Source organism: Prosopis cineraria, unplaced genomic scaffold, assembly GCF_029017545.1.
Source record: "Prosopis cineraria cultivar Desert tree isolate PC_DT_omini unplaced genomic scaffold, ASM2901754v1 PC12, whole genome shotgun sequence".
NCBI classification, from domain to species: Eukaryota; Viridiplantae; Streptophyta; class Magnoliopsida; order Fabales; family Fabaceae; genus Prosopis; species Prosopis cineraria.
Window position 1 is genome coordinate 6,958,835 of NW_026555343.1, and position 12,748 is coordinate 6,971,582.

At 33.4% G+C, this 12,748-nt stretch overlaps 1 protein-coding gene and 1 pseudogene across 1 annotated transcript; one reads left to right on the forward strand and one right to left on the reverse strand.

Moving 5' to 3' along the window:
- Positions 1-955: 955 nt before the first annotated feature.
- Positions 956-4,335, forward strand: LOC129287738 (cationic amino acid transporter 9, chloroplastic-like; annotated as a pseudogene).
- Positions 4,336-8,824: 4,489 nt separating this feature from the next.
- On the reverse strand, positions 8,825-11,364 carry LOC129288762 (homeobox-leucine zipper protein HAT3-like). The gene is made up of 4 exons (XM_054925493.1): positions 10,889-11,364; positions 10,216-10,559; positions 10,011-10,090; positions 8,825-9,404 (listed from the first exon to the last, which is right to left on the reverse strand). Exons 1-4 carry the CDS (start codon positions 11,046-11,048, stop codon positions 9,041-9,043), a joined length of 948 nt encoding a protein of 315 aa, XP_054781468.1. The 5' UTR covers positions 11,049-11,364; the 3' UTR covers positions 8,825-9,040.
- Between the last annotated feature and the right edge of the window lie 1,384 nt (positions 11,365-12,748).

Consider the following 12,748-nt stretch of genomic DNA (forward strand, 5'->3'; position numbering starts at 1 on the left):
TTAAAATACCTTATATTTTTTAACAGAAGGAATATATAACACATTTTAATCTAAAGATATGCAAATAACATATAAAATTCTGAAATAACAATGTTGAAATGCATCAAAATCAGCATATAAGAGTAATAAAGGCATGAGCATGGAAGAAGGGGAGATAAGAAAATGTTAAGGGTAAAAATGATAATGATGACTTCGAGTAAGATTATTTCTTTCTTTTAAGATTTCTGGTCTGCTACTACCTCTCTTCAAAGAAAAAACTCCACTTTTCTATTTTCTTCCTGCAGCAGAAAAAACTATTTCTCCCTACACTATATTAGGTTCCCCCCTATAAATATGGCCAAGCACCTAAAAAAAAAATAGAATAGGTACTTTATTTAATAATAGGCAACCTCTTTCACCAAAAACCTTGAAATGTCTTCAAAAACAAAGTTTGTTTGATTTTTTTTCCCTCCCATTTGTCAATTTCTATGCTTTCCCGTTTAAAGAATTTCCCAAGTCTTTGGATTATGCCACAGCAATGTAAAATTTGTGTTTCTTCGTTTCTTCTGCTTAAACCAATGTTTTGGTGACACATGCGAATATTGGGAAGCAATGAACTTGCAGTCTTACTGTGGAAAAAGAGAATGCTTTGTTAAGCTTGAAGGGATAAGCTCAGGTTGTATATATTTGTAATAAAGAAAAGACTTTACAATAGGAAAAACAATCAATGTTGGGTAAATTCTAGCAGTCTATTCAGGTTTCATACACTTTCTAGTCATTCCTCTCTAGTTTGGATTGCTATTGTTCTGAAGCTTGTTGCCAAATGCTGCAATGGGATGCATAGTGTGTCTTGTTGTTTTGAAAAACTTCAGCATGTAACAATACAATTGTTTTAGTGCCCAATATATTCAAATAGAATTACCTCTAATAGAAAGATACATGTGTGTAATTAAAAAAAAAAAAAAAAACTGTTTTAAGTAATGGTCAGGACATGTATTTGCTCATTATGCATTTAACTTGCCATTCTGATCTTGGGGGCTTATTTGTGGTTTGTTGCTTTGATGCAGGAGTAACAATTAGTTTTATACTTGCTGGAGCATCATGTGTTATAAATGCACTCTGTTATGCTGAACTAGCTTCTCGTTTTCCTGCTGTTGTTGGAGGAGCATACCTATATGCATATACAGCTTTCAACGAACTTACTGCTTTCTTGTCTTTGCACAATTAATGCTTGACTACATATTGGGGCAGCTAGCATAGCAAGAAGCTTAGCAAATTATGTAGTAACAATTCTTGAGCTCTTTGCTGTTTTCAAAGGAAACATTCCTTTTTGGTTTGGACATGGTCAAGACATTGGAGGCGTTCTATCAATCAACCTGTTAGCTCCAATTCTCCTAGTACTTTTGACTATAATTCTCTGTTGGGGGGTTGGAGAATCGTCAGCTGTAAATTCTTTTATGACTGTGACAAAGGTTCCCTTCTTTCCTGCAAGTTACCGCGATCTATCTAAAACTTAGAATCTCTTTATGAAGGTAGAAACATAGCTATTCTACTATTTGTTGCAGGTGGTCATTGTTATCTTTGTCATATTTGTTGGAGCTTTTGAGGTTGATGTTTCCAATTGGTCTCCCTTTGCTCCAATGGTATCAAAAGCATATTTACTGGAGCTACTGTAGTCTTCTTTTGCATACGTTGGATTTGATGCAGTTGCTAATTCTGCTGAGGAATCCAAGAGACCACAGGTATGATATGTTGACATCACTCGAGTGCTTTACGAAAAAGCTGGACAGTGTATTTCTTATCTGATTTACATCCACCGTAGGTACTTTTCCCATCAGTCCATTCACTTTTCTAACTATTATTTCTGATATTTCAGCGAGATTTGCCAATTGGCATCATCACAAGCCGGTTAATTTGTATCTTACTGTACATTGGAGTTTGTTTAGTGATTACTGGAATGGTTCCATATAAGTTTATTGGCGAAGATGCTCCTTTGGCCGAAGCTTTTACATCTAAGGGTTTGAAATATGTTTCTGTTCTGATTAGCGTTGGTGCTGTTGCTGGACTTACAACAACACTCCTAGTTGGTCTTTATGTTCAGGTTAAACACTTGAGAACTTATGATACTTGATGTATCTGGTTCATGTACCATGGGCTAATGGGATGTTTTTCATGAGCAGTCTCGGTTATATCTTGGGCTTGGAAGGGATGGCCTACTGCCTTCAATATTCGCTAAAGTAAACTCCCACACGCCACACTCCTGTTCATTCTCAGGTCTGGGTTGGGATCGTTGCCAGTGTTTTGGCTGGACTATTCAATGTGCGTGTGCTATCTCACATTCTTTCTGTTTGCACATTGGTAAGTGTCTGTATCAGTTCCTGGCACTGAGGCTGTCAACTAATCTCTATGTATTATGTCTTTAGTTTCTTCTGCGCATGTTGTCTGTGACTTATCAAAGGAGGATGGGTTATAGATCAGTGGAGGTGTTTCTTTATGGCAGGACATTGGGTATTTTAATTCAAGATTACCAATGTATTTGATTGCATTTTCTGATTAAGGTTCTCAGAACTTTCTAATACAACCAATTTTTTTTTCTTGTAAGAAGATATACTATATAACTGGACTTTGTTTGTGGATGGTCCTGTTTACATATCATTTTCACTTATTTCAGACTGGCTATTCAGTTGTCGCAGCATGTGTCATTACTCTCCGCTGGAGGACAAGACAGCTAGTCAAGTCTCATCCTCAGCTTGGAGGGAAGGCGTCAATTGCCTTATTGCTATTGCTATTTGTGGATTTGGGGCTGGGATCTTATACCGCTATGATGTGTCACTTGCTTTTCTGATTGTCCTTTTAGTCATTGCAATCGCTGCTTCTGCTGCTCTTGGGTTCCGGCAGGTGACTATTAGTTTTGTTTAAGGAACACTACAATTTATATTGACCTCTTGCTTGGGATATAGCAGAGTTTGTTCGCATTGAAGACAAAGTTGAATATAAGATAAATCTACTGTGGAAATGTGAATGTAAATCACTGCCCTGTTGTGGTTTATAGATGAGGAATTATCTGATTATCAATTTCTTGGAATTAATTGGCTTTAAACTTATGTTTTCCTGGTTTTAGCTAGATTCTCAATCAGTATATTATATCATTCTAAAAGCTACTTTATTTGTTGGTATAATTTTGTATAAATTAGAGCTAAAGACCAACATCCTTTAGAACTAAATAACTACATAGATAAATAACCGTATTAGCTGGACCCTCAGTTTCATCCTCCCAATAATTAGTTTTGGGTGAGGGTTGATAGGGAGATGTATCTAAATTCTCTGATATTATAGTTGAATCTTGTCCTTTGTAGAAGGAAAACATCTTGAATTGGTCCATTGCTTTCCTTCCCTGCCCTGTACAACAAACACCACCTGATTTGAATGTCAGCTGTCCAAAGAGTTGATTCAGTCTCATGAGTCTAGGGACTCTGTTAATCTTTTTCTTCATGATTTATGGGAACTGTGATATCATTCTGATTGTTTCATTTTAATGTCGTATTAATTCTTCCTCGCCATTGTAGGTTTATGAAGATGCACCAGGGTTTTCTTGCCCTTGGGTTCCCCTTCTTCCAGCTATTTGCATCTTCTTCAACATGTTTCTTATTTGCCCAGGTATGTTTGCAACCTCTCTTTGGAACTATGATGAAGTAATAGTACCTATGAACAATTTGAAGTTGACGGATTTATATATCAAATGTGATGACAAACTCGCCTTTTTTTACAGTTACATCATGAAGCATGGATGAGATTTGTTGTTCTTAGTATTGTTATGGTTGGTGTTTATGCAATTTATGGCCAATATAATGCTGATCCTAATGAGGAAGAGACCGTCATCTATTATCATCGCATTCCAGAGGAAGAAGCTCGATGAATGTTCAGTTCAACATGATTCCAAGCTTTCTGGTACCTTTTACTTTGTGAGTCACTGATCTCATATGTACCTTTGCAGTTGCTTGAGGCCAGTTCTTGTATAAAAAGCTCATCTATTTCTGGTAAAAATATGTGCAATAAATCAATAGTGATTCATTCTGGTAGAAATGTTAAAGTCCCACATAAATAAGATTTCTTGGTAGAGTTACTGGTTAGATTGTACATAGCAAATGCCACAAATTATTTGCCCCTCTGAATGAGTGTCGCTTTTTCTAAAAAAGCTTATATCATCTTTGTAATGTTGGGGTCCATTTCTCTTAGTGGTTGGCATTCAACTTTGTTGCACCCTTTCTCTTACTTTCTAAGATGAAAGTCAATTCGTGGAATGATGAAGAACTCTGTATATCTGGATTTAAGATGAATGGTTTACATTTTCCTTAATATAGATTATCTTTATAGACACACACATACACACACACACATATTTATATGATTTGATAGTTGGAATACAATCTTTACTATGCACTTTACGTTTTCAAATAAGAAATATATTAAAATTTATAGAAGAAAGATGAATAAGTAGAAGAAGAAGAATGGTTTCGATGAAAAAGGGACTTTATTCAATAACAAATGTGACACAGCCAGGGGAGTCCCCAGTAAAGAGGCTCTAAAACAGAAAAACGAGACCCAAAGGCTGGAGCCTCAAATTACAAGGATCGACTTGAAACCTTGGTTTGGATACGAAGAAAAATGAGAAACAGAGGATAAGAGGAAAAAGTCTCAATTTACTATTTTTGAGTTTTCCTTCCTAGTATTCTCTCTTTAAATTTATTATTTTTGACAGTTTTTCCTCCTAGCATTCTCTACTCCTTATTTTTCTCCTTTTCTCCAACCAAACCAAGCCAAAGGATTCCATTGGGCTTTCCTAGTATATTGCTAGGACATTATAGACAATGTCTCAGGGAGAAGGAACTTCCCCAACAAACCAGTCTTCAGACTACAATTTCCAGCAGTGGAGCCCAAAAGAAGGTCTGCAATCAAGTTTATCTCGATCAGGTCTGACGTTATCAGCTAACCAATCTGTGTTTGAGGTGGCACTGAAGTGTGCGTATTTGGTTTCACATTGGAGACCATAAAGACCATGGTTTTGAGAGAAGCAGATAGTTTTATACTTCCACCAAAATCATAGTTTTGGTAGTTTCCAGCGTGAGACCTGACTCGTTTTAAAAGCTGCCCCAAATTTCTCAGAAGTAGGGCTGGTTTCTTGAATATGCTGCCAATCCTGGACCAGTTTGTTGATGAAAAGTGTGGCTTTCTTGTGGGGGGAAAATGAAGGACCAACATGCACGTGTGTAGAACATGATCATGGTCTCCCACACCTCACCATGGAGCCCTCATTCTGCAAAAGATTGCTAGGCTGAAGAAATTGAAAAGACGCTATTGCTGGTATAGTAATACCCCTACCTGCACTTGGCAATGGCATCACTATCAGACCCGTCAAGGGGCTTGAGTTCCTTTATGTTCCCAAGGGAATCACGAGGCATAAGAGACTCCAATTCCGCTTTCCACCTGCAAGAACGAAATCACTTGAAAAATGGTTTAGAGTGTCACAATTAGACGAGAAGGTCATCCACATTCCTCCACATGTGCCAAATAGGAGTGTTCACAAGCCAGATGTTAAGATTACAAAGAATTGAGAACAAGACTGGACATTCATTGATGAAGATATACAGCATTACAACAGCATGATCCTTCACTTGAAGCATTTACAACCCTTCTTGGGTGATTTACTAACCCTATCTTTTGGGTGATCTAACATCAACTTTGAGGTGAAACATTGAGGTGAGTACCAAGTTAAACACCCTCTCTTAGGTAAGATTAAATCTGTTTATCTAAATGCCTAGCCCTTATCATTTTATATGGGCTTAGGCTAACCATGATTAACTATCAAGTAATCACGGATAATAACTAATATTACAACACCAGGTTTAGTGTTATACTTGGTGCTTGGATTGAGCTAAGGTCTCGGACTGATATAAAAAAGACTTATGATTTAACTGAAACATTTTCTTGCAAAATTGAAAAATTAAATATATAATTTTAGGAAGGAGTTACAAAATTATTTTTATCAAAAGGAATATGATTTTATGATAAAAATATTTTTTTAGGTTTGTAAACCAAGGTTCAGATTTTTGTTGAAAGAGGAATGTGCCTCTAAGAAAATTACCTTCAATAGGAGGACAAATATGCACAATTAAAAGATGAAATTAAGTTAGATTTAAACTAAATTAAAAGTAACTAATTTTTTAGAAAATATCAATGACAATTATAAAATTAACTTATCATACAAGTATATCAACAAAATAACACTTTAAAATTAATCACTATTCATTAAAACTTTTTCTAAAAAAAGAATATATTCCCTCCATTCAAAAATATAGGGTATCTTTTGAAGGATTAGATATTTAAAAATGTAAGATATTTTTAGTATTTTTAGGTGTAATCAGTGTTGCCTTTTTTTTTTCAAAAACTTCATTTAATAAATAAATCACTTTATATTTATTTTAAAGTGAAATACCTTATTAAATAAAGGTATATATGAAAAAATATTTTTAATTTAAAGATAAGTAATTATTTTATTAAAAGATGAAATTCAGTTAAGAAGAGAGAATGTATATACATGGTGTATTTAACTTAGCAAACACCCCTATAAAAATCGGGGAAATTGCTAAGGAGAGTCAAAATGGAAAAATTATTTGGACAAAAAGTTGAATGAGAAATTTATTCTCATCATGTAATCTTTTTTGGCAATTTCGCCTAGAAATCAAGATCCAGACTTTGAACTTTATTATCAAATCAAAGTGGAACTTTCATCAATAAATATGTTTTTATTTTGTTTTCCTCTTCTGATTATTATGGGAATCAAACTCGAAATCCTCATGAAAACACCAATGGCTATAGTAATCATGAGCATCAAATTCATCAACCGATAGGCACTTTTTAAATTATCATGAGCCTTGACCTTAACTATTCAAGTCTTCAAATTTCAAGTTACTAAAATTTTCCATGGTTAAAAATAATTACCCATGTCCTTTTAACTTTGGAATGCACATGCAAGCATTGAAATTTGATGGATGGGATGAGATTAGTGCGTATCCACCGATCCTTCTTTAGCTTTTTTATTTTTTTTGGGGGGGGAGGGGGTGGGGAGATACTGATACTTACTTTACCACTCATTACAGTCATGTGCTTTTCAATTCGTAATCTTTATACAGTTTAAAGAGAATCATCACAAAAGCAATCACATGACAGTATCTATTCATGAATTTAAGCAACTATTTGTTTTGATAATAAATGATAAAATATAGAGAATACAATCTTATTTTATGAATGAACGACTATTTCTTAGAACTAATTGTGCCACATCATTTATAGTTGATTCAATTAAAATACTTTAAATCATCTAAATAAAATTTTATATAAAATTATTTTATTTAATTTTATTTTTATAATAGGATGCATATTTAATTTATTGTATTTAAATATTTATTAATATTAATATCAAAATTAATTTATATTTAATATTATATAAATGTCATGTTTTTATTGGATAGATTATAGATGACGTGGCACACTCAATTTACCTAAAAATTTCTCATTTCTTAGTATTCACTATTCAATGTTGAATTCAAATCTTTTATATTTATTAAATAAATGTAAGATACTTTCTCCATATCGTAATATATATCATAGTTAACTAATTCATAAATTACAAACAAGATAAAACCTTAAATTATTTAAAATTTCAATATCTTTTTATTTATATCCTCATTCATTACCCTTGATAATGGTATTTAAAACTTTAATGCATGATTTTTTTTTTGTCAAAAGGATTAACAAAAAAAATAAATATAAAAGTTATCCAATATTATAGACCAATAACCATTTCAAAAGATGCTTTATATTGTAATTCAAAGAAAGTATTGTATAAAAAAAAAAAACCAATACTAAACTTGTCTTAGTGGAAAGGATAAGCTTTCAAAATTGAATTCATATGAATGTTAAAAAAAAACAACAACAACAGTAAACCTTATTGTACTAGGTGGGGTCGGCTACATAAATTATATGAATGTAAAAAAACAAATTTAAAAAAATTACCTCCAATGAATTTAATTCAGTCAAATAATCATATAAAAAAATTAATACTAAAATAAAAAATAAACTCTTAACAAAATAATATTTTTTTCTACTACTCTCATATAAATAAACTCCATGGTGAGGTTCAAGGTTCGACGTGTATAAGTTATGAATATTGAATTGATTCCTTTAAATATATATATATATATATATATGAATTTATCCACTGTTTAACATGGATCAAAAATCTACCACCCAATTTTTTTAAGAAAATAATAGTTTATTAAAATTAAATCAATACTTAATGCTTGATTTAAATGACTCAAACTGAGAAGGGATTGAAGAGAAAAACAGAAGCCCTATTACATCACGTTCAGTCACCCGGTACACAATAAAATCCAAATCCATTGGCAAAATAATGAAAATGAGTTATTAAAGTGATGTCTCAATCATGCCCACTTTATCATTATTATTATTATTTTCTCTTTTGTAAATGTCATCCAAATATCATGTGAGACTTAGATCAGATTTGGATTCCCTCTGTCATTTCTATCAAAGTCAAAACTACTATTAAAGATATCTAAACATCATTTTCTACTTTCACTCTCATCCAAGTTGACTAGAACTTGTTCTTGGCCCATCATGAAGTAAGCCCTCGCTATAAGAGCTTCACAAAAAGTCACATACGTAAGTTAAAGCCTATAAATAAAGCAAACTTCCCCAACACACTATTCTCCACAATAAATAAATTACTACATATAAAAATATTATTAAAAAAAAGAAAAAGCAGGGGGAAAAAAGGAAAAAAATATATATAAAAAGATACAATAAAACTCCATACATATTTCCCCATGTCTCTCTCATACTCAACTGCAACATTACTTGAAATTAGGACTAAAAATCATTCTAATTGCATTAACAACTTTTTTTCCTACCTTTTCTTTCAAACCAAAATGACCTTGTCTTCTTCATTAGGGAGTTACCAAAACCTTGAAAATTAGTAAAGAGTCTATGGCCGGGGATTCAGGCTGTCGACTGGCCGGTTTCGATTTGAGTTAGCCACCCAGGGGAGGAGAGGAACCGGCCTTTGAATGCTAGAGCTCGATGGGGCGGAGTTAGACGGAGCTATTGCCGGAGGAGTTCCGGCGGCCGCCACTGATGAGGCCGAGGATGTTGATGAGACCGCGACACGCTCGCACGAAGGGCACATTGTGAGAGTAGTGGGAGGGTTCATGTGCATGTAGAATTGTGGGGATAGTTTTAGAGCCCTAAGCTCTTGCACTTCCTTTTGCAGCCTCCTATTCTCTTCAGTTAGAGTCTCACAACATCTCCTCAAGTACTCACAGTCCACTTCAGTTTGCTTCAACTTGGTCCTACAATTATTCAAACCACATACAAAGCATTAATTTCTCCATCTTACATAGAACTACAATACCAACCAACCAACAACAACAACAACAACAAACATAACATTGAAAAGATGCTTTTTTTTCCCTAACTCATTTTTCAAATATTAACTATAAGATAATCAAGGCCAAGGAATCAATTATGATCATCAACAATATTTGACACGTTATTATTAGTTAATTGATTGATTTCTCTAGGCAGCACTCATTGTGCTCTGCTTTCTCATGAAATTTATTGTCATAAACTCCACTTTCATGTGTGATAATTGTGCCATTGACCCCTATTTTAAGGATAAAAACCATAATTAATTCTACCAAAAAATAATAAATAATTTTGGAGTTATGCTTTGGTTTCCTTCATTGCTTTCGACAGTTTGAAGAATGGCATTACCAATATTCATGAATGACTTTAATTAGTGTTAATTATAGAAGATATGTTACATGAAAGCAAGACAATTCAAACCCAAACTTAAGCTATTTTCAATTTAATAATAATAATTTAACGATTCAATTCAAGTTCCTAGATGTTAAATTGTCAGTATTGCCCCTGAGAAGTAACAGTTATGACCTCACCTTGCCCTCCTGTTCTGAAACCACACTTCCACTTGCCTCGGCCTCAGATTCAGCTGTTTTGCCAATTCCTGTTTTTGCTTCTGAAAGTAAGAAACAAACAAACAAAAAAAGTTGTTAAAATTACCAATTGGCCGCCGTCCTGAAATCCCAACTACACCCCTAAACTATCAGCGGATTTACGGAAATGCCACTGATAGAAGCTTACTGGATTGAGGGTATTGTGCTCCTTGAACGTTTCTTCCAGCACAATCGATTGTTCCTTCGACAGCCGGAGCTTCTTCCTCGATGTGTCTCCGTCGCCGTCGCCGTCTACGTCCCTGCCGCCGGCGCCGCCGTCATCATCGTCGCTCCCACGAGAACATGAAGCACGCTCGGCTTCGTGCTCACCGCCAATCGACTCTCTCTCGCTCCGTTTTCCGCTGATGCTCGACACAGTACTGTTCGGCGAGGAGACGCCATTCTCGTCGTCGCAGTCCACCACCACTGTTGATGGCGGCGCCAAATTTATATCCACACCCCGGGGCAACGTTCTCGCCTCGCAGCTCCGATCTGCCACGTGTCACACATCTGAGGTAAGGACTCCACCGAGCACAACACACACGTCTCACCAAGCCAATGGCATTAAAGTAATTAAAAAACGACAGTGACGATCGTATTTTTGTAAAACAAAATCAAAAGCTTTCGCCTTTGTGATTGTGATGAACTTTTCAACATTTTGTTTTTTTCAGGGCAAGAGATTAACAAAATAACAAAACAAGCGAGATCTGAAATCAAAATAAACTGCAATAAATCCTGGGTTTTTCATTGCATGATTTGCAGGTACCAATCCAAAAGCTTCAAAGAAAACGATGAAAGAAGACGAAGAAGAAGAATCTTACCAGGAAGCTGGAAGAAAATATCATTCCAGGAAGTTCTTTGATTCGGAAGATTCCGAGAAGGTTTCTGCATAAGAGATTCCTTCAAAGAAGGAGACTGATTCATTCCAAGTCCCAAGCTCAGACTCAAACCCAAACCCGACCCATCATCTTTCTCCCCCATTTTCTGAGAAAGAGCGAGAGAAAAAAAAGAGTCACTTTCCAGGAAACCAACCAGAGTGCCAAGAATCCTGAAAAAAATTTCTGGGGCGAAAGCAAAACAGAGAAAACGGAAGAGAAGATAAGAAAGAGGGGCAGTGGAGAGGTGTCACAGCCTTTCTTTTGCTTTTTGCAGCACAGTAAAAGGATGGAGGACAGGCACAACAATGTGTGTGTGTATATATACACACACAAACGGATACAGAGACAGAGAGAGAATGAGAATGAGAGATGGAAAGAGAGAGAGATAATGATGACTTGTGTCAGAATTGGGAAATTGGCTCAATGATGACATAAATGGCTATTCCTAGGCTTTAAGCCTACCACTGTGTGGTTCCGAGGTTTATTTTAACCATGGTTTGGTTCATTATTTACCCTCTGGCCACTGTTACTGCCTATCGGCTTGTGAATTCGTTGGGTAGTGACTAGCGCATGAGCGGCCGGACAACAAAGATGTGAATTTAATGAAGCAATTAAAGCAAAAGGAAAATATTTAAAGTAAAAGGGATAGTGATAATTTATAAAAATGGGTAGAAATTTTTTTTAGAATTTTAATCAATATTTTTATAAATTTCAATGTGAAAATAATACCAAATTGATGAGACTACCAAACATGAATGTAGGAGCACTGACAATCCATTTTTGCTTGAGCTCAGTATTTTAATTTTTTCTCTAAATCATTATTAAAAAATTTAGAGATATATATTTTCCATTTATATTTAGTATGTAACTCATTCATTAATTTATAAACATTTTAAAAATCTTAAATACGAAGAATTGTAAGCTGAAAATAAATTTTTACATTTTTTATGGGAAATATAATTTTAGGACCCTTAATTTTTTCACAATTGTCAATTTAATTCTTGAAGTTTGATTTAATCTTTATAGATTATTGACAAAAATCGGAAGAATTTAATCTTTATAATTTTTTAACTTAATAATAATCAATCCTTATACTTTTTTAAATTAAATAAGTTACCAGAATCAAGTTGTGGTTGTACTTAGTAAAGTTCAAGAATTAAAGTAATAAAACTAAAATATATATTTAATTCTTTAATTTTATATTTTATTTTATTTTAGTCCTTTAACTTTATAAAAAAATTAGTCATTTAACCCTAACACTATTAATTTTATCTTAACAAATTTTTATATTGAACTTTCAAATACTAACAAAATATTTTTTAAATATTAACATATTAAATTTATTTTTTTTAAAATAATAATGATTGATATAAAAAATAATCATTTGAAATTAATGATGTTAAAGTTAAAGGACTAAAAAAATATTTTATAAAATTAAAGTATCAAATTAAAACTTTAGATAAAGTTAGAGAACTAAAAATATACTTTAACCAATTAATAATTAAAAAATAAAAATTAAATGTGATATTATTTCTTTTCTGTTATTACAATTTTTAAGGAGAAATAAGCATAACAATATAAAATTATATGAGAAAAAAAATAATCTTTTAATCCTTCAACTTTTAACTTACTTATAATTCAATCTCAAGTATGACTTATCGAGACTGAGTTCCACAACTGTAACTCACTGTAATTCAATTTTTTAACTTTTAACTCACTTATAACTTGATCTCTATTTTTTTAATTTTTTTAAAAATTATTTTTATTAAATAAGAAAGATAAAAGAAATACTCATATCTTATT